The following is a 27,110-nucleotide window of genomic DNA, read 5'->3' as shown; positions in this document are numbered from 1 at the left end:
TGGGGAGTGCGAATTAATGATGCGGAAGAATCATCACTACTTACCACAATCAACCTCAAACGCGGTGTTCTAATAGATGTAAATGTTAGTGCTCTACTCGTTCCCATTATATATTAATATCACTCAAAGTACTAAACGCATTCTAAGTTCAAAGATCAACCTCGGATTCACCACTAACCTTCTAAGGTGACGACTGCGGAGAAACACTGCGATGTAGCCCAACCCCTATTATCATAAAACTCTAAGCTCATATATACATTGACTACGACGCTGACAAGGCTTCGAAGACTCAATTTTGAATTATTCCCATATGTTGAGATCTATCCCTATCTTATTGGAATTTACTTAATATCGTTAAATTTTATTCTCGTTTCCGAGAAATCAAAAGGGTATTATTTCGCAGCATATATTTCACCATGAAGACCTTCACATCATAAGACTGTTAACTCGCACAAGTATCTTTACATTTATCTGCTCTTACCTATATATTCAATATCTATAGGCTAACTCTATTCGAGTCATATCCGGACTCATCTTCGTTCAACCCAGACACCAAGATGACCAAGGACAGCTTTCTCTTAAACCTCAGTAATCTACCAACTCACAACGATGACTATGATCTATCCTGTGCGTTAGAAGTGCCAAGCCGAGCATGATTGATTAGATTACCAGGCAATTAAATACTTTTTGAGTAATTGTATCTGTCAACATGGGTCTTCGACATACCATTATATGTTATCCAATTCTAATAGTGGATCAGCACAGAACCCCTTAAATAGGGGTAGCTCATGATGCAGCTCCGCTATAGGCACCAATTATCAACATGATTTATAGGATATGATCTCAAAATTCAGCCCTACCATCTCCATCTCTCCCTGGCTAATCATTGCAATAAGAAACGGTTATATATCTAAAAGTAACAGAATAATGGACCAAGAATCAGCGATCTTAAGCGGCCCTGTTCCAGTCTCTGCTGCCGCATGCAGGATCAACTTCAACAAAACAGACGTAAAAGAGCACTATGGATATTTCGCGATGATTATCGACGATATCCTTACTCAGAGGGAATGTGCGGATCTGATTAAGCTTATTAGCCCGCCCGACAACGCCGAATGGCCTCCCGCTGTGGTAACCGCTTATGACGGGTCCCAGATCTTAGACACGGAATCCCGATTCTGCGGCAGGATCTTCTACACATCCAAGGCCCTCGCAGATAGTCTCCTAGAGCGCGTGTTGCGACTCCTACCTCCCGAGATCATCACACTAAAAGATACGCCTGACATCACCGGCCAATATCCTGTCATTCGCAAGGAAACATGGCGCATATGTCGGCTGAATAACAAATTGCGGTTTCTCAAGTATGGGCCTAGGCAATATTTCAAACCTCACTGTGATGGACATTTCACCGATGAGGATGGGGCGCAAAGTTTCCTTACTTTGCACCTGTACTTGAATGGCGGTAGAGACGGAGACAAAGTCGAAGGTGGAGCTACAAGGTTCGCAGTCAACTTCGAAGATCCACAAGCAGGAAAGCTGGGTGTTAACCCTAAAGCAGGGAGTTTGGTAATATTTCAGCAGAGGGATATGTATCATGAGGGGGCAATGGTCACGAAGGGGACTAAATTGACAATGAGGGCGGACGTCATGTATGAGATGATCATCTAGTAGAATCTTTCGTATAGATAGGTGCCTATCAATAATCACCATTTCATGATCTACCTACACATCATAGATACCTACTATTTTCCCCTACGGGAGACTCGGTTTGACGATTCCTGGCGTAATGCCAGATTCGGTGTTTTGTTTTATCCCTTTGTGCTGCCACTATACATATGCTTGTCTGCACTCTCTTTCTTCCGTGTTGCTAACGACATGAACAATGCTTCCGATCCTTTCACCCTTCCATATTCGGAGATACACCCAAGCTCCATTGTCTGCAATAGCTAGATCAAACCATCGCGTTTTCCAACGAAGGAATTTCTGCCACAATCGATTAGCCTAGCCTTAACTCAATTTTCACGCCTCCACGATGGACGCCGGAGACGAGCCTGACATTTTTGAAATCTTGCTAAATGGCGAATTGGTCGAGGATTCGGTCGACGAGGAGGGAGGAGGAATAGATTGGGATATGTGGTGGCAGATCATCGTCCACCGCAACGCAGGGGTACATGACGCCGAGATGCCTGATTACCCTGACGCAGCTTGGAGTCTAGAACCAAAAGATGCCCCGTTCCCTTTCAGTCTCGGGCAAACATGGTACTGCGCGGCGGTATTGGCAATTCTACTTGCCGTACACTACGAGATAGACTCGGAATGGCTACTCAACAATGGATACATAAACTACCTTATGCGCATAACGTCTAAGACGCTCCTCACGGTGGCCATTTCTTTCGCCAGTACGCTTTTATTCGAATGCTTCGGCAGCGTGGTAGATCTGATCAAAGAAACTTACGTCCAAGATATTATCATATACACAAATGCCTGGTTTGTCGAGCGCTTTCACTGGGGTCCTGTTGACGAGAACGGACGTGCCGCTTGGAATGGTGAAGACGGGATTCAGTTTCACCATGATCCAACCCACCTTCGCCAACCCTTCCTCAATGCCGTTATCGCCATAATACTCAATGCTTTCGATTATGGTCTTACGCTTCTCTTCTACCTAGTTCCAACGTCGATTGGCAGCGGGATTATTTGGTTGGCATCCCTCGTATCAACTGACATATCAGACTTTCTGTCCAACTTATCGACGTACCTCGCGCTGCCTACACCTGGCATGGATGGAACAACCGATCTTAAAACTCTGCTTTGGGAATTTGGCCCCCCTGTATATTTCCAAATATGGTTTGCGGCGTTCATATATCTGTTTGTCTTCCTCTTCATGTCGAGAGCAGAAACACCTCTCATTCTACACGATACAGGCCTAGATCCCTTCTCTAAGCTTGCGTTCAACCTTCTTAGAGCAACTGCGCTACATTTGCTGGCATACACGGCTTACCAGATAGTATATTTCGCTGCTTTGGTCACTCCTTTGAGGATGCTTTCCCAAATAGTGTACCTCGCCTTGAAACGTAACAATAATATACGAATCAATTGGCGTGTTGATGCCGGCTATGGTTGGGCTATTTTGATCACGCATTGGATAATTAAAAATATTTGCAGGCTGTTGGTCCGGCTTTTGTTTCCGCTTTGGGTTCCCTATATCGTGTGGCTATCGATCAAGACCGCAAGAGCAACTCGACACAATTGGGTTGCTTATGAACCACTATTAGCCGGGGATATGGATGTGCTTGATGACGCTAATAGAGTGGTTGGGAAAGCAACAATGACTTTCTTCTTTGGGTTGAAGAGTTCATGGCCGGCTAGGATGAGAATGAGCTCAGTAAGGGAGGTAGAATAGTTGGACACAGTGGACGAAGGGGCGAAGGGCCTTGTGAACATGTACTTTTATGTACCTATGGGAATTTACCTCTATGATATTTTCGAAAACATTTTCTATCAGAGATGCCAAAACTAGGCGAGGATATATTGAAGAAGTATCGATTCCATCAGCGCTTTCCCTGCAACGTGCCTTGAACTTCGGGTTTTGGTCCCTTCTCAAGGTAAATTGCCTAACCTAGGTTAGATACTTCAAAATAACGGGCATGTTGCAACTTTTGAGCTGCCACTCAAACCAACATGATTCTCCAAAGAGATTATCTTGTAACGACAATACCTTGAGCCACAGACCTTTACATATCGAACCATTTACACTTAAAGTGTGGAATGGTACCTGCCGTGTGTTAGGGACCTAGTGACCCCTGATAAGAAAAGGGGCTAAAAGTGCTGTCTCTTAATCGTGGCGGGAGGCGTCTTAGCAATGTTGCAAAAGAAAAACTCGTCATTTGGATAACTGTATCGGTATCTATCTTGTATTTGATCATTACGAAGAGCCGTTTGAGTTTATTCAAATTGTATTGTTTGTATTTGTCAAATTGTCCCTTTCAACTTCGTGACCATCGGAATTGACATCATTGGCCTGAGCTTTTGTGAGCCCCTGGTTTTCTAGCCCTGCGCACGGTTTATCCCCGGAGCGGAAAAATGGGGACTCTTCCTAGCGCCGATTGCCTTGGTTTGTCTCAAGGGGATAAGCGGCAAATCACCCACCCGCCTCATTTTTCTTCCCTGCAAACGAAAGCGAGTCTCTACTTGTCAGCCCGTCAACTGTGTCTAGAACTCAATTCACCTTGTACATAGGACCTAGTTGTGACTCTTGAGTATTAAGCTTTCAATTTCGATCAAGATGCCTTCGCCGTCAGGTGTGAAGAGACCGCTCAAGTCTACCAACGGTAACACCCAGGCCCAAAATACGCCTGCGAAACGCGTCAGGCATAGGAGCTCAACCAAAAGTAGCGGAGCCGTCTGGGACGTGACTGGCCGCTACAATCTTACTTGCGCAAACAAGTTCAAACCATTAGATGCCACCGAATATGTTTTAGATGTCCGTTACACACATTCCAGCCCTCATACGTGTCAGCTATACGCTTCCTTCAACTTCCCCAACCTGAACTTGACGGGTAGGATGCGGCTATGCCCTAAGAGCGCAATTGCATCGCAGCCCACAGGAAAGCTTTTCCTGGCAGACTTTGAAGCTGCGTGTGAGCTCGCAGAAGATGTCAGGCCGGGTCCGAAATGCAAGGAGTGGTTGATGAGGTGGCGGGGAGAAGGGGGTGGCACGAAGCTCGGTGGAGAAACGCGGGCTCAGGGGCAAGTCCTCTTCGATGAAGAGAAACAAGACCCCGACAACGTTGGTACTCCTAAGATAAACATCAAATTAGCCATGGTGTACAACGGAAAGCACGTAATCTTGGAGGGGACACAGCTATATACGAGTCCAGAGAGCGACCAGGATAGAGCTGCGGCCGAAAGCCCGACAGCACCCACTGAGGCATCCCGGATGCTCGAGGACTGGAAACGGCTCTATGACCCTTCTTGGGACGCGCGGCTCCTTTCGGACACGGAGGAAGACGAGTTAGAGGTGCAGAGACTGCAAGATATCGGTGCCACTCTACCTAAACCTAAAAACAAATGGGAAAACCCTCGGTCAGGCAGGGTTATTTCCACGAAGAATAAGCCTGGCCCAATACCCGGGTTCATTATCAATGCGACTGCGACGTCGCGGTATCTAGAAGAGCGCCCGGACTGGGCCTGGGACGTGACGGGGAGATACGAGTTAAGTACTATCGGACTCACTAAGGCTCTAGGGTTGTCCGCAGGTGAGCCGGTGTCGATGGTTATGACGGTTCAGATGGACAACAACGCAAAGCACCAGAAGGCTGGACGACAAGTCTGGGCTCAATTTGAAGCTAATGGTGTCCTCGCCCTTGCACGCTTCCGGCCTATTACCAATTCATTAGAAGACTCGCTAGAAACCTTCGAAAAAGGCTGCGTCCTAAAACCAGGGGTATGGGTTGGCCCTGAGCCGCGAGGTACTCAGCAGTGGGAGATGCGTTGGCGAGGATTCTCAGATACCAACTTGGAGACGATAGCGGAGGACGAAGTAGGGACCGAGGTTCTCTTCACAAGAGATGATCAAGGAAAACAGGTGTTCAGGGGAAAGATCAGAGTTGGCCATAAGAGCTTCACGGTAATGGGTTCACGAGTCGCGCCGACGGAGGAACGAAGACCCAGTGCTCCTACAGTCAACACCGAATGGGCGAAATTCCAAAAGGGGAAACCGGCTGTATCGCTGCGGAAGAATGTTGAACATGTCATTGTCATGGAGAAGTACTGTTATAGAGATTTCCCAGAATAAGCGAGACTATGATACGAAATAAACTGTACCTAGGTAATTACCAATTGGATCATAGTTCAAGGGAATAGCGTTGATTAATTGTCCCAGCTTGCGGAATCGTCGACATGGTACCTATGCGATTCTCTTTAACGTACTTTCCTTTAGTACCTTTTGTCTAGGTAGGTAGTGATAGTCTTGCAATGCGGCTTCTTACGGAACCGTTTGAAATCCGCCTTCTCATGTGCCTTTAGTCTGCGCCGATTTCGAGGCCCACTTTTCCGCTGAACCCTCCGCGCCGCGGACGACCTTTAGGCAATCCATAGCACTTGCCGCGACTACCTACGTAACTCTACTAATATCTTGTCACGCCAGTCTTCGCCACCAGGCAAGTGTCGGTTGCCGAACTGTTTATTATGGCAATTATACGGTAATTTGAGTTTAGGGAGGTGAGTAGGTACTCAGCCGGGGCCCTACCAGGCGTGCTCGTGAAGTTCATATACTAAAAAACATATATATTGTCACAAGGACTATAAGAACACGTGTATAAAGGACTGGAAGGTATTGCGGTGATAGCAAAGCTGATACACTTGAGCAAGGCGATGCTCAAAGGGGAAGTGTTGCTTGCCAAGGTTTAGCATCAAAATCAACCAAATCCGCGAAATCCTTCAGTTACGGCGTGGCTTTATACTTGACCCAGATCAGCGCATCGAATCTTATTCAATCGCTTTATTAGGCAGGTTATAACTTTAGATTATTATTCATTTCTATGCTTTATAGATATGATCGGCGAGGCGAATTTGCCTCCGAGAATAGCAAGTGTGCACGACCTATGGCGGATAGAACAAGGAGCGAAAACTTAAGATCCCTTAAGTCTAATTCTCTTGGCCAACTAATAAGCGTAAGCCATTAAACACGTAGCCGTAAGATGTCGGAGGTCTATTCGGAATGCCATCAAGATAGGCCTAGATATGCCTCATGCGTGTGTTAGTTCGTGAGCAAGGAAGTTAGGGGGCCCCCAATGGTTATCTACCTATATATAGGTAAGTAAATTCGCTTGCAAGTCTCACAGCTTTCCACCGAGCTTTTAAGAAGGCTTCCATCAGCAATAGGAGAAGCTTTGGTTCAGTTATACGGCGACTATGGCATTCCGCTGGCAAGCAGGAGCATTGTTGCTCTTGGTAAACTTGTCAAATGCAACCCCTTTCCTCCATTCAATTCTCGCCCGGGATCCCCCTCAGATGCTACCGGCCAAAGCGACATCGAATGACCTCAAATGGCAGCCGGCTATGGACTTCGACAAGGACTCATGTTATAACACGCCAGCAATCGACGCGCAAGGCAACATCGCACCCGGTCTAAGTACAAATAATGCCGCTGGAGGCGAAGGATGCCGGGACGCTAGCGATCTCATGAATAACAATGTGTATTCTCGGCAGCGCTGTAACAGTGGATGGTGCGCATATCTGTATGATTATTACATGGAGAAGGACACCAAATACGAAAACGCTCCTATCGGCGGGGGACATACACACGAATGGGAGCATATCGTGATATGGGTCAAAGACAACCAGCTGGAGTACGTCGCTGCGTCTAGGCATGGTGGCTATACGGTGAAGGATAAAAACGATCCCGCCGTTCAGATTGATAGTGGAACTCACGCCAAAATCGTATATCACAAGGACGACAGTAGCACACACGCCTTCCGATTTCCTAAGACCGATGGAACGGACGAGCCACCGGAGAACGATTCGGGAAAGTGGTACATATCTCCTGGACTTGTGTCATACAACGGTTTCCCGAGCATGGAGCTCCGTGATAAGCTCGTCAGCTATGACTTTGGCACAGCTACGATTGCTTTCAAGGATGCGACGTTCGCTGATAATCTCAAGAAAGCTGCGCCTAGTGGCATTGAGTTTGACTTTGGCCGGGACGAGGATTCGCCGGGTACTCCTTAAAGAGGAGGCGACACCTGTCGTGCAAAGATACCTATAGGTACCTGGTATCCGAGAGAGATTCGCATTTTGTCCCATCATGGTCCAACATAAACACTTCTAGTATATATCCTTTCTATATATTTATTAACAGAGTTCTTCTTGTAAACGAGGCGCAACTTTTGATACTAAGTACCTACATGTCGATGAGCTATCGTCTACCTTATATTAAAGTAGCTTCGTATTTGCTCTCCTTTTCGACGGATGAGGTCATCGCATAGGTAAATATGACCCTTCTTTCTAAAGAGAGAATTCCTTGTTGTCTATAGAGTGAAGGATAGAGCTATCCTATTCTCGGAATGAAACATCAGATGTGGAGAGGGTTAGGGTTAGGGTAGTTTACCCCAACGTTAACCCTTACCCCTACCCCCAATATCCCCGATATCAAACAATATTTTCTATGAAGTGACGTAGTTCATTCATTGATTTTCCTTTCATGAAACCAAGCCCTGCTTCGATTCTAAGTGCATCTAGGTAGACAAAACGTCTATCCCAAAATGGTGCTAATTTAAAAGTTGGCGCTAACCAGCACGATATACGGGGGTCTGTTCTGGACTCATCTTATCACATCCCTAGACATAAGCTGTAAGAGTGAGAGACACCTGAGATGGTATTTCTAGACGCCATTTAACGACCCCAAGTCATATTAGGGATCCTGCACGTAAGATAATATAGCTGAAAGTCAGTCATGCCGACAGCGTAGTACGAGAACCTCAGCCCAAGCATTAGTAGCATCATGATTGAGGTAACCTCCACAGCTTGGGCAGGCCCCATAGAGTCCCCTACAGCAAAGAGTGTAGCGGCAATTATGTAAGAGAGAAAAACGCCCCATGGTATCTAGATTCCGCCCTGCCAAGGCGCCTCCACGATAAAGTGCTGTCCTAATACAGTTTTAGCGTAGCAGCTCGCTTGTGTGAGCCTTTTTAGTGGCTAGCTGGGCTGAATCGGTTCTGGGTTGGGGATGGGCTGATCGATAGTTCACTACGCTCTAGGGATCCATAAGGGACCTCCCGGGCCAATGAGACCCTATTTATCGACTTCGTGCGGCTGAGAAGGCCCTGCAGCTGCTAGGATAGCGACTTAGCAAAGACCTTCCAAGCCCTCACGATAATAACCTTAGCTCTTGGTTCCAGCCTAAGTCCAGATAACTGGCAATTGGGTGCGAATACGGGTCTAGAAAGTTAACTAAAGAGGCCACTAACATATTGAAAGGCTGAAAGGCGCCATGCGAAAGCGGAGAGAAGAACCTTTTCGTACAAATAGGCACATGTGCCCCAGAGGTGATAGTGCTGATCTTTTCCTGGAAATTCTGAGGGTCCTATGAATCTAAGAAAAGTGGTTTATTGAACAATTTGACACCAAGGACCTTGAGGCACAAGCCCGAAACAGAGGCGGCGCGGACGTGACGATATCGCTATAGGGCATAATCACGATTTAGAAAGACTCGTTATTGCTATATCGATATGGAGGAAGCAGCAAGAGCAAACAAGAAGGGGGAGACTCTCATCCCGACCCCGACATGGTTCATCGCACTACGAGTTCTTCAGATCGTCTTCTCGATCGTCGCTGTTGGCATGACAGGTTGGTGGATTCATGGCCTATATTACGACGAGCTTGGCTTCGTTATTGTCTGCGTACGTTCTAAATTCCTACTCACAAACCCTCTCTTCATCATTCTCTATGAGCACCTCCTCAGTTACTTAGGTAGCAACACCGCACTAACACTCTCACCATTCGAATAGGGTATCTTCACCTGGATCATTGCCGTGTACGCCCTCTTAGCCGAAAGGGTCGTCTCCTGTCGACGGGCGTACAACACGTGGGCCGTCCTCTCGCTTGACGCGCTTATGATCATCTTCTGGCTGGCGGCGATGGCTGCTGTCGCAAATCGACGCAGCAAGTTTACTGTATCCGTCACCGCTAGCTGCTATAGCGACGGTAGCACGATCAACAGCGGACATTGTACCGTATACAAGCGCGCCGGCGTCGCTACACAAGCGGCTCTCGGTGTACTAAGCGGCATAGCCGGCGTCAGCGCCCTCGTCATGCTTCTCTTCGTTGTCACCTTCGCTTATGTGTGCCACTACTTCCGCCTCTCCTTTGCAGCACACTCGACCAATGACCCAGAGAAGGCCGCCGCCGCCGCCGCCGCCGCGGTGGCCGCACAAGGTGGCGCTCCAGGAATCCCTGGTGCCACAGAACTCCAAGGCGGTATGCCACCGCAGAACTTCGCCGCGCAGCAGTCGCAGCCGCTCCTGCACCAGCAAGGTGGTGGTGGTCAGCAGTGGGTTCAACAGCCGGCATATCCGCAACAACCCGTCGGCCAGCCCCAGTACCAGCAAGGCCAAGTGTACGACCCGTACGCACCGCAGAACACAGCTTACGCTGGCGCTGCTGCCGTGTACCCCCAGCAGGCTGGCACGCCAGCTCCCGGACAACCGTATAGCCCTCAGGCTACTCCGGCTCCGGGACAGCCGTACCAAGCTCCCTATCAAATGCCTGCGCAGTGATTGGGCTGGTTGGAATGATTTGCTTCTCTTGATTGATGAATTTCCCGAGCGATGTGGCGTTGACGGGTTTTGTTTCCTCGGAACTTTGGTGGAGTGGGATGGACTGCGCTCGGCATGTGTGTGGAGTGGAGGGTGTCATGTTGCATAGGTACGGTGACTTGGAAAGCGTTCGCACTTAACCTGTCGCACAAGTTGTTGTACATACGCTCGTCTATATTCTAATATACCCCGCATAATGTTAGTTGGTCTTGAAGAGGCATAGTGTAGGTACCAGTGCTGTTTTGTTGAATGATTATGCCATGTTTTCAGGCATATTGTGACGTACCATAAATAACCGTATGCTTAGCAAGACCGCTTGGATACCAGGCAAACAAAAGCTTCTCTTTGATAGATTCATCAAGGCCCTCATACGGAATCGGGATCCAGAGCAGCCCTGGTGATGAAGGAGCTGAAGCCGACTATGCTCCTGCCACCCTTGCCATAACCAGTGGTCATTGGATTCAAGTCCAGCATGCCGTCTATCCACATCCGATATTCCGGGTCAGAATCTAAAACGGTCCGAGCCATTCCCATCGGAAAGAGGTACATGCAGTTTTGGTCGCTGAAGAAGGCATGCTGCTCATGGTGTCGGCATTGCCAATCAAAAACACGGCATATTTCTATCGCTGGGTCTCGTATAGATAAAGCTGTGCCGGGCCAACTGAGAGGCTCGAAATAGGAGTGAGGAAGAGGTGACACTGGTGACTTGGGTGATGAAGCCACTGGCATGGAAGCACGTCGTGCACAAGTGCCTATGATAGACGCTGCTCGGGATGGCTGGAGTTTCCATATGAGGGTCATAAGAAACATCAACGTGGCGTTATATAGCATGATATCGTTAGCGTAGACGGGGCGTTCAAATTGCAGCCGGTCAATTCCGATAGAACTGCTGGGAGAGCCTTCAGACTTCGGGGAAGGGCTACTTTGGTTCCATTCGCACTTGTCTGTTGTGACGCATTGTCCATATTTACGCTGCCAGTTCCAACGCCATCGGTACAGCTTCTCCAGCTGGGCATTGACGCGTTGACAAAGACTCCTATGGTGGTCTCTGTGCTCGTCCGAGATAAATGAAAGGTCAATAAACTCATCGCTAAGATGACAGATCATATCATCAAGACAGCTTATCTCCTCAAGAAACCCGGGTATCATGACGAAGATATCAAGGAGATGTGATTGTTCAGGTTTCGTGAGTGGGTCGAGTTCATAGGGCGTATCTTGCCAGCACGGAGATTCAAGGAACGTCCGTCGTCTAGAATACAGCGAGGCAGCTAACTGTAGGTTGTTAACGGTTAAGTATGCTCGTGATATCACTAGCATTATGTACGTACTAGCGTAGATCTGGCTGCTTCGAAAGCATTTCTTAGCGGCTGTCGCTGAAAGGCTTTTGGTCCACATAGCGCTAGTACCTTGCCGATTGCTTTCAAGTGGGAAAATGCAGCTGTTCTATCTTCCTGAATGGTCTGTTGTCATGAGCTTATTTATAATGTTCCTGAGTTAAATCCATTCGAATGAGACTTACCGAGACCATTATCAATACAAGAATTGGTACCACTAGCGCTCGATTATCGTAAACCCCTGGCCTATCCTTTCCAAGCTCTTCTACCATGACCCGCAAGCATTTACCATACTGAGCAGCCCCTTGTAGCTCCCAATCATGTACCCTGTTGCTGCGGCCAAAATTCAATCGAGCGAGAGCCTTGACGGCCTCCAAGGAGAGATTGCCGAGTCTCCCCTCCGCAGCTTGATCTAGCCAAAGAGATCCATAAGATTTCCAAAGGAAATTTCTAAACATGTGAGCAGTGCAGATGTCTCCCTCGAAGGCGACGAGACTAAGCTCTGGCGCGGGGCCGAAATTCATAGGCCTACTCTTCGTGAGCTCCGTGAACTCGGATCCGTGCAATCGTGATGTTGGACGGGCAGCCACAGAAGTATGTCGCCATTGAGTTGCTCTTTCGTAACCTAGACACTCAAAACCGGCCTTGATGCAACGATAACACTGCGGTTTAGCTTCATCTATTCACAAGTTAACAATGCTTCCTCGTCGAATATGGCCTGTTTGGCAAAAGTGTTGGCCATACCGCACTTCACTCTCCTTTTCCGGCACGTATTGCAACCCTTGCTCCTACCGGCTACACCAACCATGATGGGTCTCAATGGTATATTAAGGACCCCACGGAATAATGCAGGAATAGGGATAAGATAAGTTACCAACTAACTAGGGAAAAGCGTCCGATCTTGGATATTTGATCGTAGATTCGAGACAGCAGGATATACCTAGATAGTTTCATGAAAAAATGCCGGCAACTTGAAACATCTCTGTAGATATAGTTCATATAGACATCAAGAGCTAGTCATCCTCCTGAATATCGGCTGTGCGGTGGTTAGGCATACTTTATGAGGTATCGACATAAGCGGACTTGAACTCCAATTCCGGCCGAGAGACCGAGACAAAAATAGTCGAGCGGGACAAACCAATGGGTGCTATTTTGTTAATTAACGAGGACGGATTGTGATTGAATCACGAGTGCGCTAGCTTTGCTGCAAGAAGGTTGCATTCGACGCTACCCCCTGTTTCTTCCAAGGTTGTGTCGAGCGTATGCGATAGCGATCCCGTCAAACATCCCGCCGATACGCGCCGCCTATCTCCCGTCAACCTTGCGATCATTGAAAATAACTCTAAATTAAATGGATCCCGATCGTCTGTTTAAACTTTCTTTAGAGCATAACTGGGTATATGATGTTATATAAGCCTTGTTGGTACATCATTGTACTAAGCACTTCCGAGCCTCGTATGGTCTGAAGCTGATTAGATTAGGCAACTATATCATATCCATGTGCAGAAGATCAGCATGTAACTCTGCATCTTTGGAGCTTCAGATTGTGTTGTGGAACATATGGCGATGCTGAGCTGAATCCACCTGATCATTCAGATAAAGTGCAAGTTGACTCGGTGATCAAACGATTAAATGGTCCGATGGTGACGAGTCTTCTCTGTCGCTTTAGGTGAGATGCTCATCGACGGTGGTACAAATGGAATTACATCGATGAGCACGAGAATTTGAATAATTCACCTTTAGATACCTGGAGGGCTCCGGTATTGGGGGCCACAGGTGTATGGGGTGAAGACGCATAAGACGAAGACATCCATAAGTAAGGCTATGTAAGTATGTAGGAACTGAAAATTCATCTCATAGGGCTGGGGTATTTTACAGCCCCTGGACCCACAAGAAGCATGGTGGCTTTCCATCCCCCACCCCAGACCATCCCATCCGCCGTCACGTCGGCCGGTACACGGCGTAAGAATTGGCCCTGATGCAAGCCGGATATTCCTCTAATCCTTAATCCTCCAGCTTACCAAACTCGCCTGATTTCTACGATTCACACACACCTTTATCAAGTTGATCTGCCCGACTTTTCAGACTCTCCTCTAACTTCACGTCGTACCGCATTGTACTGCCATTATTTGGGGGGTAACTTCTGCAGAAAGCTACAATTAGCCACAGATAAATCACTGGCGGAATTTAGATAGGCATCGTGTCTTGAAATCCCGAATCTGTCTGGTGCTTTTGCTATTTCTTGGCTGAGAGATTATCAACAAGCGTAACAATAATACAAAAGTACAATTATAAGTCCAATTTCCTATTCGTCCGTTCGGATGCCGAGGTAAGGCGCAGCTAGCTCACTAGGATGGTCTAGAAGATCTTGAGCTGGACGCCCTGGATATCATTTCCTTGAAATGTTGACACTTACTACTCTACATAAAACAAACCTTACGAATTTGATGATACCCTAACATTGAACATGACGACATTCACACCCACCTGTTTTTCCTACCTAGCAGCCTAGGTACCTAACGTATCTATTCCAGTCAGCAGTCTAGTACGGAGGACGCTTTCAAAATATTTTGCCATAGGGAATCCCTGTCAAGCTTGGCACCAGCTGCAAGACCTCCGCTGACAGCTGGCAGGCTGCATCACCAATAATCCCCAATTAGTCTCTAATTTTAAGACCAGATTTTACAGCGTACAAATATTTCAATTGAATGCGCCTTTTTGTATGATATTAAGCTTTAAATGAATTTTATAAATATATATATTTGTCGAAGTTAGGACGTTGTGGTAAAAAGAAACAATTGATTAAAATGTATATTTAACTCTTCATCAAGGGGACGGCTGTCTGACAGCTGGTACTAGAGCTGGCAGGTGGGTGCCAGATCTGGTGTATGGCAAAATGTTTTGAAAGCGTCCTCCGTAGATTCGCTTTGGCCCCAGAGCTGATGCGGTCTGCATTAGTGCTGTGCGGGCCGTGAGTACGTACCCTACCAGCTGGCGAACTAGCACTCGCCAGCTAGGCTTAGCGCAAATCTCGTTGCTATTTTGGGACCAATCTCATATGAGTTCGGATTGTTTGTTGACCTGTGCACGACATCGTTGCCCCGTCGCCCAATCGTTCGGCTATTCAAGCTTCTTTTTCCAAGCCCGGATACGAGATGGGGACAAATAACGTTGGCTAAGTGTCAGCCCACTCGTGTCAACACAGCCAAACAAGTAATTTAAAGAGCTTTTCGGCAGACTTTTCTCCTAATAAGCAGTTTCGCCCCCTTTTTTGCTCCCCAATTGCAACCTCACCACACAATACGCATCTCGCGAAAGAAACAGAGTCGCAAAAGAACCTCGCACCTTACCTCCATCACGAAACCGCATAGGCAATATTCACTCGCTACCGTAACAACAAACGTCAGCTCCACTTTTAAATTCACAACACCACCGAACCAAAAACAATAAAATGTCGTCGACCGCAACCGCCACCTCCACCGCCGCCAGCGCGAGCAGCAGCGCCGACTGCGGCGCGAACCTGTACAACATCCCCGTGCAGGACCCGGCGGTCGGGATCCGGGCGGGCGGCAACCACACGGACATCATGGCGGCGTGCTGCGGGAAGGCGGACGTGATCTCGTACTACTCGGGGTGCGGGCTGTACTGCCTGGCCGAGGGCCAGAGCGTGGACGACGTGATCCACTGCGCGTACGACAAGGGCGCCGCGTACCAGGACGTCTTCTACCGCGGCAACGTCAACGCGACCGCCACCGTGACCGACTCCGCCCTGCCCACCTCCGCCGACGCGAGCGTCGTCGTCACCGGCGGCAGCACCAAGGCCACCGCTACTGGCAGCAGCGAGTCGGGCAGTTCCGCCAGCTCGACGAGCTCGCCCGGCGCCGCCGCGAACGTGCGTCCCGAGCTGGGAAGCCTGAGCACCATGGGCTTGACGATCGGCGCGCTGTTGCTGTCGGCTACGGCGTTCGGTGCTTTCCAGCTCTAGGTGATGAAAAGCACCTTAACGCGTCGAAGTAAAGGAAGGGGGGGGGTATGCTTTTTAAGAGGGATACGATGAGCACGTTGGCTTGACGAAGTATGAAAGGGGAGAAGAGGAAGAGGAAGAGGAAGAGGAAGGAGGGGAGGTTAATAAAGGAGTCTTACACACTCGGGTTCCGGCGTACTATACCATTGGAATGGGCAACGGGAAAAAATTGATTCATGGACATACCTAATCACATGCATATGGCATTACTAAATAAGAACGGTAGATTAGCATCGATTAATTACGTAATAACATACCGATGACATGGAACGTTTAGGTCTAATTGTCACTACTGAACCTAATGCAGGAGTAATGCATATAGGGCCACTTACATAACTTTCAAGTGCCGATGATGTAATTTACATGTCAAGACCTCATAATATGTCCATGGCTATGTGAGTAATACAGACTGAATTATTCGTCCTATAGTCCTATAGTCCTATCATTCTTTTTACAACTCCTATAGTACAAGCACCCCTTCTTCTCTGCGCTCAACCCGAACACAGTATCCTACCCGTACTCCGAGATATGTACCGAATCGCAAAGACCAAGACGCTTTCCACAGGAAGTGATAATACAAGGACTAGTGGTCCGATTTTATTAATTTTCTCCGACGTCGTAGGGGGTCCGCACCTAACCCTAATTCGATCTCCACCATTGACCAGAAGGAAGAGTCGGTGAAGTATGGTTAAGAGCGTTGCTCCAGTGTTAAACCGCTGTGGCGAGCTCGCTTGCGTCCACTTGATGATGCCGGGTGTAGCTTGTCGTTGCGCTCTCTCTTGAGCTTCTCGTCCAACACACGAGCTAGGAGTAGTTAGATTCGCGATTTTCCAGATACGTATTCCCACCAAAGCAGGGAACTTACTAAGCACATCGTAACCGAATTGAGGAAACTCCAAGCACAGAGAACGGAATTCCTCCTCCGCCTCTGCGCGTAGGGTGTGGCTGCGGGTAGCCCAGAAGTTGGCCACCGGGGCGCGGACTGTCGTGTCCTCCTTGTTGGTATATTGGTAGATGTAACGGGCGTAAGCAATCTCCCCTTTAGCAGTGGAGTTGACGCAGTGAATCTTGCTACTCGCAAGACTCCTTAACTTCTCCACTCCAAACTTCTCAGCTAGGGTATAGACGCGCGCATGCTTTAGGAGCTGTTCGCCAGTCTCGTCGACGGCCGGGATCGAAGGGTCTGATTCCAGGATTCGTTGGCCCGGTAACTTCTTAGGGAAATAATCGCCGGTGTAGAGGAATTCCAGGAAGCAGCCAACAGCGTCTAGCTCTTCACCTACCAGATCTATTTGTCGCGGCTATGGAGAGAAGTCAGCTATTGGTTATCTTAAAAGCGACGTCATCTACGGGTAGAGATAGTTAAGACTTACGCTCCCATCGTCGGTGAAAGCTGCGCAGGCGTCGAGGAACCATGGGCTTTGGGCAAGAAGCGCTTGGTGCGCAGTAAGGAGAGTCTCAGATTCGCCAGTGCCAACGAGGAGAGTGACGACTGGGCTGGTCAAATAACTAATATAACTAGTACGCGGTTCGAGATCACCACCCTCAGGAAGAGCCATTTCTCCGCCGCCGTTGCTAGCAGCAACTCCAGCCTCTTCACCTTCACCTTCACCCATCTCGATGTCCGCCCCAGGGTTTGACTGCTGTCCCTCGGCCGGTTCTTCGTGAAATTCTTCTGCCATGTTGGAATCTATGACAGGGATTCGTGCTCGACCCAGTACGAAGTAACGATGGTAGTCAGATGTAGTTTGGAATGAATGTGGCGGTAGATTGTAATTTGGATAATGTTAAGAACAGGTTCAAGTAAATGTAGTAAGGCCGAAGATTGATATTCTATTATGAACGAGAGGATGCGCCGAAACGATTGATTGAGCGTATGAAATATCGTAAGAGGTAAAAGAACGTCGCAATTGCGAATGGCGCAAATCGCAAATCGCAAATCGCAGTCGTTAATATTGTAGGTGGGATGGTGATCAGGTGGGAGGAATAATTAGTTCGAAGCTTAGCTGTCGCAAGTTGCTTAGGTACTACAGTTTGGTTGCCCGGTCAAAGAATAAAAGAGGTTGGTGCACCTTCCAAGCTTCCAATTGGCTAGAAGCTTCCCAAGCATGTAGGGACCTAGGTATTCACTTGGGCAATCACGACCACAAACAGCCTATGCTGTCATAGGATACATTTGACATAACACGATCTAAAGCTTATTTCCAAGTTGAACTCATAACTTCGGGATTCCAATCTCATGTCAATCAGTAGCATGATTTACTCTCTGGTTAAATACTAACTGCTCATCTTATAGCGCAGGAAATTATATCAATCACTTCATGAAATCGAAATATTCGACCACATATATAACTTTTCTATTGGTAGTAAAGCCGCAATACTACCTACATGCACGCAGCCGCAAGAATGAGCCTAACACTCATAACATACGGAATTACAGCCAATTGGGGCATTATATCGCATACTCACCTCTCTCATGGATGACATGATCTTCTCTGCTTAGGATCGGGCACGAATTCTTGGTCACCGTGCTCCGTAATTTTGGATTTCCAAGATCATTCAAGTCTGTCTGAATAATTCAGCTCCAGAATCCCAATCCTACTAACAATTATGACAAGGCTTTCTGAGCCCATCCATATTTCCACAGGGTGTGTCCAACTAGAATCCGTCCCCGCAATTAGAATCCCACGGAGACGGAATTCAAGGTTCAAATCCGGACCTGCAATGCTTCAAGGGAGTTAGTTGAGACCATCCCAGGATCGACGAGCCGCATTTGGAGATGCGGATATGATGAGAGCATTGAAAGAGTGGTGACTAACGATTCTTGCGAAACTAGACGACACGTGGAAAGTCGACAAATTAAACAACTAGGTTTTACCCCGTTGCTAGAATTATCTTAAGGATTACTACTTTCAGCGCTGATGCCGCAGCATTTGCGCCTATCAAAAGTCGTCGCCAATGGCTTACAGCAAGCTCACTCTGCCGCTTAAATGTGTCGTCGACAGCTCCTTTTCCCCCTTTTGGCGTATCCTAGAAGGATACTCTCTTAAAGCAGACCGAAGAGGTTAATGCTCCCGCAACATAATGAAAACCCCTAGAACTCGTCCTTAAATAAGAAGACATTGACTCTTTGAAGTATGATGTTGTGCGGCGACTTGAAGTCTTAAGCGATTACAAACCCTTCCTTGACAGCTTCGTGGCCTTGATATTTGATATCGATGACTAACTTCCCGCGAGGAAACTTAGAGTATCTGAACAAACCAGTGGCCAGAATATTCTTCGACCAGAGTTAAGCTAGTAGTAAGACATCATTTGAGAGTGCTCGAAAGAGATTCAAGAAATGGAAAAATGGAAAATCTATGTGGGAAGGCCCAGAGTCTTACGTTTTATCGGATTGAGTGAGTGAGCTTTCGTGACTACTACCAGTAATATCAATATGCTAATCCTCTGCAAGTTTCCAAGGGCTTGTCATTCCCTGGTCTCGGTGTTAAATATACGAAACCAACCTATACCAAAGGTGTCTATTAAGATAGTCACCCTCCGCATCAACTCGACCACAGTTGTGCAAAGTATCGCATCACCCGATCTATTGAAGCACACAAACACCAACACTACCTAATTAGACACCTGCCAGAATCCGAATTTCTCCAAGACGCACTTACATGTTCTTTCATATTTGTGCGCCGGGAGCAGCATTTTCATTCGGCACCATGGATAAAGACCATCACCGCTAGAAGCGGTAATTCTATGCCCAAGCTATGCCCAAACCCTGAGTGAGTGGTCGATGCGGGTGTTCGAGCCTACTGACCTAGCGCATCTCGACATATTCCTGAAGCTTATTCTACAATCATGCGACGGCCCCACGTCCGCCGAAACAGTCAGTCAATGCCAACATCTGGGATTTGTCGTGATTGGGAATCTTGCTCTTGGATAACGTGTCGGCAAGCAAACGGAGAAGAACTGCACTATTCTCAGACTGCTCATAGCGACAAAGATTAAAGTCAACAACATCACGCATCTACCTGCTTTTCGCTTCCTTGATCCTGTTCTTCGGACTTCACCCTTATGCCAGGGCCGCCGATTCAGAGTGCTTTGGCGGACATTTTTCTAGCGCCTAAGGCCCAGGAAAGCGAGCAGCAGGATTTATATTCTATTCTCTCCTGTCCACGACTTAGGAAATATTCGAGAACATAGAAGGTGAGATTGTCTTCTCCATGGCAGCAAGTACGTGGCCAGAATGATCTCAGTATCCATACTCTCATTTCATTGGCAGCTGGGATCTATGAGGCACTCAACCAGCCACGGCCATATGCGCTCTCTCGTTATCCCGAATGCTACAATACCTTGATATATGGGATCCGCTCCCCGTTTCCGCGAAGCAAAGAAAATCCGGTCGAGGGCCCGACGACAAGCTGCAAGCAAAGCATAAGCATCCCAACAATTGCATGAAGCTTCGCTGTCACCTTGGCCTTCATTGCAATGCAGAAGTTGCAATAAGCCAGTGTAACGACTCCGAGAATCGTGAATTAATCAGGTCAATCCAATACTCGCTGCAAGTACAACTTGCAATCCGTTCATTAACTTCAGTTATATTTACTCATATAATTTGATTGTCAGGTGTGTAAGTATTCCAAGTAAATCATTCAAAGCCTCACTAGACATCAATCTAACTAAATCAACAATACATACACATAACCCAATCGACGGAAACAGATTCAGAATGTCCTTTATATTACATGTGCCATAAAGGATTCAAATTGGCTGCCGAATGAACGTTTCTTTGTATTTAACCTGGCTTTGGATTCATAGCTTTGTTCAAATACATAATAGGCACTTCCCGTACAGCCTTACATTTAACCTTTGGTTATTCGTAATCTTCTACTTATTCGAGTGTTGTGCTGGCTAGCCCGGGTCTAATAATTTATTTCCTACGAACGAATTGCTTGCTTTTGAGCATATACACTGCGCTCAAACACCGACACCCTCCCGAAAATGCCTCCCAAAGATGACAGAGGAAAAGACGTGGCTGAGAAGGGCGTGCCCCGTCTCGACAAAGTAGGAGATATACATATCAATAACACACCGCTTGAAATCAAAAGAATTACAAGAAATCTGAGGGAACATTTCTCACATAATCAAGAATGGGAATACGAGAAGATGATAGCGAGAGGCCCTGGGTCTCTATCAGTTGTCGTAAAGAGGAAGCACGGAAATATCGGTGGTCGCAGGCGTAGGATAATCGTGAAGAGAGGAACTTCTCTTGAAGGTGATCGCGATTTAAAAATTGAAATGGCTTGGTTAGAGGTATGTGGTAACATAGGTACGCTTTATGTCCACGGTTAGAACTTCTGACACAAGATATAGCAAGTACGGGGCGCAGCACATATTGGCACCATGATCGCGTGTCGTGCAGACACAAATATTCCAGGCAGTTCTGCGATTACCACGGGGCTTCCACTTCGGGAGCGATTATTTTCTAAGACTGGCAATGTGAGAAGGGGTCTCAAGAAGTTATTTGGCCCGAAAGATATTGAGGAGGAATTAAACCTTCGCGAGATGGCGCCTTATCCCGTCATAATTTTGGAGCATATGGACCAGGGATTTCTGGACGATATACTCCGGAGGGCTGTACATTACAACACGTTTATCCCAAACCGCATTCTCTGGTCGTTTTTCTTGTGTAGTAAGTTGGAAAGGCCCAGACAAGATTTTACGTTCATACATTAACCCCAGAAGTGGTGAGATCATGCATAGGATTGGCTTACCATCAGAAACGGCCGAGGGGAGAGCCAACACAACTAGAAGTTATCCCACGAGATGGCACACCACGAAGTAGCTTGGTACACAACATGATGCATACTTCAAGCTTTATGATTAGCAGAGAGTGGAGATTTGACGAGCACTTGTATCCACTAAACAGTCCACCTATGCTGCGTTTGATAGAATTTGGAAGTGCGTCTGAAACTGGAGATGACCTCGGATATCAGTTCAATTTATGGGACATTGCGGGGGTAATGAAAACCCTACCCATATTTGAAATATTTGGCTAACAGGATTTTAGGTAATGATGACTCTTGTGACTAGGAACGTAACCTGGGCGTTGAGCAAAACGAGCCTTTACAGAGGCATCAGAACGGAAGCAACGCCCATCGTTAATGAGAACCAAGAGAACTATCCGATGATAGACGATCAGTTGAGAGATCTTCTTGCTAGGTGCTTGGCACAAAATGTTCAACACCGGCCGAACCTAGAAGAGCTGCTTCGAGAAGTTGAACATGCCGTTAGAACGAAGACCAACCCAGAAGCTTTTTCGTGGAACCTGAGACCGCTGGAGACCAACGAGTCTGTCATACAGTTCCTTGAACGCTGCTTATATGATGCAGATGTAGTTCCTGGGCAACAGCCCCCTCTTCTTGGAGATGAGTACCTGACGCCGGCGACGAAGACCCCACGCCAAAGGGCGCGTGAAGAGCGTGAAATCCGTGAACACCAAGCGAAGCTGGCGGCGGAAGTAGCGGCTAATCCATTCGGTAAGTGTAGAGAGGACCCATCCTCATAGGCAATTTGACTAACCAATCCTAAGGCTAGGTAATATCTTGTAGACTGGAAGAACTGGGCAAAGTTGGCAAAGGCGTTACCAGCTAAGAAGTCTTACAGAAGAGAGAACCCGGAACATCATTCTGACGGAGTCTCAGCCGTACATTATTCCTAGTATAGTTGAATTATTTATACCTAGATCATAATATAACCCCTTTGGCAATCCACTTAGAAGCACGAAAGGACTGTCAGAGTGATCTCACTTTCTATGAGAGGGTCCCTATAGGTAATGTATAGCTGCGCTTCTTTGGCGGGAACGGGTGAGCAATGTTGACCCAATACATCTCCATTTTATCGAGTCAAGCGAGGAGATGTGCCTTTCCTTGCTCGCGAATAACTTCCTGAGTGGTCTTTAGTACCAGAGGGTGCATTGCTTTCGGCGCGGCGACGAAGCCGTGGTTGGCGGTCATCTTCCTACCCACGCCCAAGTCGATGGGCTTGCCGTCGATGTCCGTGATGTGGCCTCCAATTTCTTCGAACAAGAGCATGGCGCCAGCATGATCCCATATCTTCCCGGTGCGTTCCCGCTTCTTGTATACCCATACGGTCATAGTTGCTAGTCCCAATCCGAGAGTCACCCATCGAAGAACCCAAGCCAAGAGATCGCACCCTCGGGTTTCGATATTAAGCCTCTGCATAATTATTTGGTGAACGTCGTCAACCCCTGAATCTAACATGTTGTAGCAAGATACCGGCCGTAGCGTTAGGGGTAACTCCGTTTCGGCGACCGGCTCGATCCTGCGAACTTGCACTTCTTGAGGCGGCGATGCGACTAGCGGGCGAACATACGTGCCATACCCCTTCGCGGCGAAAACAATAGAGCCGCGTCCCGTAGGGTCCAAGGAGGTGTTCGTGACAGGAGCGCTAGCATCGAACGACAGCGTCGGACAGCCCACGACGCTAAGTACTTGCTTGTTGCCTTCCAGCAACGCAACGTTGATCGCGTATGCTTTGCCTTGGACGAAGGTCTGGGTGCCGTCAATCGGATCAAAAACCCAGACCCTTCCGGCCCGCGGCCCCCCGGGCTCGCCGAAACCGCACCAATCGATCATCTCGCACATCTCCTCGGGCGACCCCGGCAATTTGCAAAGCTGCGCGGCTTCCTCATCTTTCAGCCTCTGGAGCAATTCCCACACGCGCTTCAGGAGGACGGGGTTGACCCTCAAGTCCGCTGCGGATTCTTCGCCGACGAACTTGTCGTTGGGAAAGGCGCCGTGGACAGTGGCGGTTAGAAGAGCTTGGATGGCGAAATCGGCTACGGTGACGGGGCTTAGATCGTCTTTCTCGATCGTCCCCTTGTCTTCGTTTGAGATTACCGCTTGGCTCAGTTTGGCCGCTGATTGAATGGCTCCAATTGCGACTTGCAACTCTTTGGAATAGGGACTATCCATATTGAACCTCACTTGACTTTATAAGGCTTGACAATGAGAAATATATCGGCAGTGGTCGGTGGTAAGTGGTAATTGTATTGAAAGCGTTAGGTACTTTTTTCGGCTAAACCTGTTGTGGTTATAGGTGGCTCGGGCCGGAATTTTACCCTCAGGGGGTCCGCTTAGCGCTTCTTTCCCATGATTCTTCTTTTCACCTAGGTATGTGCACCTGTTCCTCAAGCACTATGAGGCCAATCCTTTACAACAGCGCTTAGTAAACGCAGACAGCTTTTGGCCTCCGAGTCAGTAAGTACTTCCAGGAAAGTAACAGTCTACCAATCAGCACTCATATCTTCACTTGAGTGGTGCATGCAACCTAATTCTGTATGAACTTCTCGGGGGCCATGTAGAAGTTAACAATAATCACCTCGTCAGGCTAACGGCCTCTTAAGCCGAAGTGGTTCAATCCACCCTTCAGCAATGGTCGAAGTCAAGCTCATCAATCCAGACCTCAATCCAGACCTTCTTGAAGCAAGGCTTGACCATTGAGGGCCAATGTTTTGTAGATATCAGTGGGACTTGTTGAGTTCCAATTTAGGTGGCACATACGATCACTTATTTGAACTGGGATGAAGGCTTCTGCCAATCAAAAAGATGGTCGAACATGAGGGGGACATTTTGAATACGTTTCGATCATGGCCAGAGCGAGAGGGGTATGTGGGACAAGGTCGTCGTAACGAAAGGTATCGCCGCCAGTTGAATATCACTCAAAGGGTTAGACTGTGAGAAAAATCTGAAAGAGTCGGGAGATAGGATATTCAACGCTTCCAACCCAATATTATCCAACCGACCCAGCAGAAGGAGTGAAAAATAATAGGCAATCACAAGATATAAAGCCTATAACCACGCCGACTGCGCACCAACAGAGATGGCCCAACCAATACCCGCCTCCTATATGATGTAAAGTTGTAGCACGGCTCCTAGCAACCATGAAGTTCTCCCCTTAAACCTACATATTTATAGAACATCTCTGGCCACTGCTAGAGTTTACAATGAAATTAGAGACACATGAAAATGTCTTCATTTGATTTTGTCATTATTGGAGGCGGTACATCTGGACTTGTTCTAGCTAACCGCCTCTCCGAAGATCCAGGTCAGCATGTCCTCGTTCTGGAAGCTGGTTCCGATCATTATGATGATCCACGAGTCAACACTCCCGCTCTTTTCCTTACTCTCCTGAAGTCAGAGGCAGATTGGGCGTTTGAAACGACACCTCAGGTCAGTACATGTCGCATTTTTCTTGAGAACTAGACAGCTGATTGGTGCTTAAGACGAATCTCAAGGGCAGATCTATTAGTCTGCAGCAAGGACGGGCGCTATGAGGATCCAGTATTTGTGCCTCCTTCTAAAAGTCTCATAGACTCATGGGGCTCCTTAGGCAATGAAGGATGGAACTGGAATGTCCTTGGACGATATTTCGCTAAGGTGTACAGCTCAGCCCAACCTTCATTCGCTGGTGGCTCACCTCACCCTATCCGAAGAGCATGGGCTGAAGCATTCGAAGCTAACGGCTATCTTATGACCTCGAATCCTCTTCTCAATCCCACAGTTGGAAGTTTCGATCTTCTTTCAAGTATCCATCCGGAGAAGAAGGAGAGAAGCTATGCCGTTTCAGCATATTACCATCCTATTAAACATCGGGAGAACTTGAAGGTCCTCACCGATGCTGTAGTCGAGAAAATCCTATTTGATGACTCTCGGCCCCCAAAGGTTATTGGCGTTTGATATAAATGTAAAAGCGATGGCAAATTCGGTACCGTCTCTGCTACTAAAGAGGTCATACTGGCAGCAGGTGTTTTCCAGTCTCCCAAGTTACTGGAGCTATCTGGAATTGGCGATGCGAAGCTTCTCCAGAGGCAAGGAATCCAAGTTATCCAGGATCTACCACAAGTTGGCGAAAACCTCCATGACCATCTCGTCTGTTACATAAGTTACGAGACTCTTGATGATATTTCTACGCTGGACTCTCTAATCAGGCAAGAGCCAGAGGCCATACAGCAGGCTAGTATGTAATTCCAATTCATCATAGTCTCTTGTTAAGTTGTATGAAGAGCCAAGTGCCCTAATCAGGTCCATCCCGAACCCTTCCTTTTGAAGCAAGCTTAGCAAGAGATTCACTAACGTTGGAAATAGTGGAGGAGTACGCAACTAAGAAGTCGGGTATGCTGAGTTCTGTTGGAGTCTACATTTGCGTATTCTTACCTTTAGTCAACTATCTGTCCGGTGATAGTCACGATCAACTCAAGGAGATGCTCCGCCAGAACCGGCCGACTGCGGACGACCAACGAGCGAAAATTTATCATGATGTCGCCGAAAAGGCAATTCTTGACTCAAAGCAGCCGTCTGCTGCCCATTTTACTGCAATCGCACAGCAGATTCTTCCAGTCGATCCGAATTCCAGCTCTCCAGCGGGTCCCGTTCCAGGTAACTTTATTAGTTTCGGTGTGATGCTTTCGCATCCTCTCTCACGCGGGAGCGTCCACATTAGCTCGAACAACGTTTCCGAACCTCCTATAATCGATCCAAAATATCTCTCCAACTCCGTCGACATCGAGGTCTATGCGCGCCACCTCCAGTATGCCGAGACGATCGCTAGTTCACCGGCGTTCAATAAGATACTTAAGCATCCATTACGTCGACGCGATCCTGCATCAGATCCCACTGATTTAGAGCAAGCCAAGAACTACATTCGTACCAGCGCCATATCGTAAGTTAAAATGCCTTGTCTCTCCTGTGAGGAGATAGCTTAGCTCGCAGTAGTCCAACCTCAAGCCCTTACCCCCATGACCCCTTTTCAGAAATCTTGAGGAATTATGTAGAACTCAAAGGATGATGGTTGCTGATTATTCATTCAGGCAGTGGCACCCCGGCGGCACCTGTCCAATGCTACCTCTCGAGAAAGGGGGCGTCGTTGATACACACTTAAGGGTATACGGGACTAGGAACTTGCGCGTTGTTGACGCGAGCTCCATACCGCTAATTAGCACAGCAAACTTGCAAGCTACCGTATACGCTTTTGCGGAGAGGGCAGCAGATTTAATCAAAGAGGACCATGGATTGAGGTCATAAGGTGGACGTTGATGCGATCTAAGTCACAAACCCCATCGATAGCAAGGAAGGATATAGGCATTTCTCCAAAAGTAATTGTTAGAATGTGAATGTACGCGTTTATTTTTAATGGCCAACCATACATGAGACACTGCCTAAAGAACGATACCTACTTAACAGTCCCGCTTGACACTCATTCCTGTTCCGTCCTTAGCTTCCAACCCACCAATTTCATCACATAATTGTTCATAATTAGTTCGAGAAGAACCTAGCTATAAATAGGGTTGGTTCCGCCACGAATTGGCATACACCCCCTCCCCCCTAGTAGCTTGTTTAGGGACTCTTCCGTCGAAGGCGTATACGCTCC

The 27,110-nt window shown here is 47.7% G+C and overlaps 11 protein-coding genes across 11 annotated transcripts; 8 read left to right on the top strand and 3 right to left on the bottom strand.

The window, feature by feature from the left end:
- Window positions 1–927: 927 nt before the first annotated feature.
- On the top strand, window positions 928–1,665 carry F4807DRAFT_456901 (uncharacterized protein; the record flags this gene model as incomplete). Its single annotated transcript, XM_048000961.1, has 1 exon — window positions 928–1,665. One exon carries the CDS (start codon window positions 928–930, stop codon window positions 1,663–1,665), a length of 738 nt encoding a protein of 245 aa, XP_047858075.1.
- A 364-nt stretch (window positions 1,666–2,029) lies between these two features.
- Window positions 2,030–3,258, top strand: F4807DRAFT_456900 (uncharacterized protein; the record flags this gene model as incomplete). Its single annotated transcript, XM_048000960.1, has 2 exons — window positions 2,030–3,001; window positions 3,160–3,258. 2 exons carry the CDS (start codon window positions 2,030–2,032, stop codon window positions 3,256–3,258), a joined length of 1,071 nt encoding a protein of 356 aa, XP_047858074.1.
- An 888-nt stretch (window positions 3,259–4,146) lies between these two features.
- On the top strand, window positions 4,147–5,954 carry F4807DRAFT_411597 (uncharacterized protein). Its single transcript, XM_047996714.1, has one exon. The coding sequence runs from the start codon at window positions 4,280–4,282 to the stop codon at window positions 5,789–5,791; it is 1,512 nt and encodes a 503-aa protein (XP_047858073.1). The 5' UTR covers window positions 4,147–4,279; the 3' UTR covers window positions 5,792–5,954.
- A 914-nt stretch (window positions 5,955–6,868) lies between these two features.
- On the top strand, window positions 6,869–7,773 carry F4807DRAFT_470847 (NPP1-domain-containing protein). The gene has a single exon (XM_048002856.1). It carries the CDS (start codon window positions 6,910–6,912, stop codon window positions 7,723–7,725), a length of 816 nt encoding a protein of 271 aa, XP_047858072.1. The 5' UTR covers window positions 6,869–6,909; the 3' UTR covers window positions 7,726–7,773.
- Window positions 7,774–9,224: 1,451 nt separating this feature from the next.
- Window positions 9,225–10,271, top strand: F4807DRAFT_456897 (uncharacterized protein; the record flags this gene model as incomplete). The annotated part of the gene is made up of 2 exons (XM_048000959.1): window positions 9,225–9,395; window positions 9,504–10,271. 2 exons carry the CDS (start codon window positions 9,225–9,227, stop codon window positions 10,269–10,271), a joined length of 939 nt encoding a protein of 312 aa, XP_047858071.1.
- Window positions 10,272–10,420: 149 nt separating this feature from the next.
- On the bottom strand, window positions 10,421–12,917 carry F4807DRAFT_270142 (uncharacterized protein). Its single transcript, XM_047994563.1, has 5 exons — window positions 12,389–12,917; window positions 11,830–12,323; window positions 11,639–11,770; window positions 10,597–11,582; window positions 10,421–10,489 (listed from the first exon to the last, which is right to left on the bottom strand). The coding sequence occupies exons 1-4, from the start codon at window positions 12,450–12,452 to the stop codon at window positions 10,677–10,679; spliced, it is 1,596 nt and encodes a 531-aa protein (XP_047858070.1). The 5' UTR covers window positions 12,453–12,917; the 3' UTR covers window positions 10,421–10,489; window positions 10,597–10,676.
- Window positions 12,918–15,095: 2,178 nt separating this feature from the next.
- Window positions 15,096–15,629, top strand: F4807DRAFT_456895 (uncharacterized protein; the record flags this gene model as incomplete). Its single annotated transcript, XM_048000958.1, has 1 exon — window positions 15,096–15,629. The coding sequence occupies one exon, from the start codon at window positions 15,096–15,098 to the stop codon at window positions 15,627–15,629; it is 534 nt and encodes a 177-aa protein (XP_047858069.1).
- A 363-nt stretch (window positions 15,630–15,992) lies between these two features.
- F4807DRAFT_270107 (uncharacterized protein) lies at window positions 15,993–17,519 on the bottom strand. The gene is made up of 3 exons (XM_047994562.1): window positions 17,042–17,519; window positions 16,534–16,969; window positions 15,993–16,472 (listed from the first exon to the last, which is right to left on the bottom strand). The coding sequence occupies exons 1-3, from the start codon at window positions 17,348–17,350 to the stop codon at window positions 16,357–16,359; spliced, it is 861 nt and encodes a 286-aa protein (XP_047858068.1). The 5' UTR covers window positions 17,351–17,519; the 3' UTR covers window positions 15,993–16,356.
- A 3,141-nt stretch (window positions 17,520–20,660) lies between these two features.
- On the top strand, window positions 20,661–22,270 carry F4807DRAFT_456893 (uncharacterized protein; the record flags this gene model as incomplete). Its single annotated transcript, XM_048000957.1, has 5 exons — window positions 20,661–20,972; window positions 21,033–21,351; window positions 21,471–21,679; window positions 21,730–22,198; window positions 22,257–22,270. 5 exons carry the CDS (start codon window positions 20,661–20,663, stop codon window positions 22,268–22,270), a joined length of 1,323 nt encoding a protein of 440 aa, XP_047858067.1.
- Window positions 22,271–22,564: 294 nt separating this feature from the next.
- On the bottom strand, window positions 22,565–23,656 carry F4807DRAFT_456892 (carbohydrate phosphatase; the record flags this gene model as incomplete). The annotated part of the gene is made up of 1 exon (XM_048000956.1): window positions 22,565–23,656. One exon carries the CDS (start codon window positions 23,654–23,656, stop codon window positions 22,565–22,567), a length of 1,092 nt encoding a protein of 363 aa, XP_047858066.1.
- Window positions 23,657–24,703: 1,047 nt separating this feature from the next.
- Window positions 24,704–27,007, top strand: F4807DRAFT_470843 (putative GMC oxidoreductase; the record flags this gene model as incomplete). The annotated part of the gene is made up of 5 exons (XM_048002855.1): window positions 24,704–24,913; window positions 24,947–25,405; window positions 25,472–25,700; window positions 25,829–26,402; window positions 26,551–27,007. 5 exons carry the CDS (start codon window positions 24,704–24,706, stop codon window positions 26,762–26,764), a joined length of 1,686 nt encoding a protein of 561 aa, XP_047858065.1. The 3' UTR covers window positions 26,765–27,007.
- Window positions 27,008–27,110: the final 103 nt, after the last annotated feature.

Source organism: Annulohypoxylon truncatum (assembly GCF_022578515.1).
Source record: "Annulohypoxylon truncatum strain CBS 140777 unplaced genomic scaffold F4807scaffold_4, whole genome shotgun sequence".
In the NCBI taxonomy this organism is placed as follows: Eukaryota; Fungi; Ascomycota; class Sordariomycetes; order Xylariales; family Hypoxylaceae; genus Annulohypoxylon; species Annulohypoxylon truncatum.
This window is presented reverse-complemented; position numbering and strand designations above follow the sequence as displayed.

What these genes read in the sequence shown, in the direction of transcription:
- F4807DRAFT_411597 (XM_047996714.1), top strand. Translation starts at nt 4,280, where the DNA reads ATGCCTTCGCCGTCAGGTGTGAAGAGACCGCTCAAGTCTACCAACGGT.
- F4807DRAFT_470847 (XM_048002856.1), top strand. Translation starts at nt 6,910, where the DNA reads ATGGCATTCCGCTGGCAAGCAGGAGCATTGTTGCTCTTGGTAAACTTG.
- F4807DRAFT_270142 (XM_047994563.1), bottom strand. Translation starts at nt 12,452, where the DNA reads ATGGTTGGTGTAGCCGGTAGGAGCAAGGGTTGCAATACGTGCCGGAAA. An exon ending in GAAAAGGAGAGTGAAGTGCG is followed by an intron (nt 12,324 to 12,388) that starts GTATGGCCAACA and finishes ACTTGTGAATAG; the next exon opens with ATGAAGCTAAACCGCAGTGT. An exon ending in TTGTATTGATAATGGTCTCG is followed by an intron (nt 11,771 to 11,829) that starts GTAAGTCTCATT and finishes TCATGACAACAG; the next exon opens with ACCATTCAGGAAGATAGAAC.
- F4807DRAFT_270107 (XM_047994562.1), bottom strand. Translation starts at nt 17,350, where the DNA reads ATGGCAGAAGAATTTCACGAAGAACCGGCCGAGGGACAGCAGTCAAAC. An exon ending in CTTTCACCGACGATGGGAGC is followed by an intron (nt 16,970 to 17,041) that starts GTAAGTCTTAAC and finishes TTCTCTCCATAG; the next exon opens with CCGCGACAAATAGATCTGGT. An exon ending in ATTCGGTTACGATGTGCTTA is followed by an intron (nt 16,473 to 16,533) that starts GTAAGTTCCCTG and finishes AACTACTCCTAG; the next exon opens with CTCGTGTGTTGGACGAGAAG.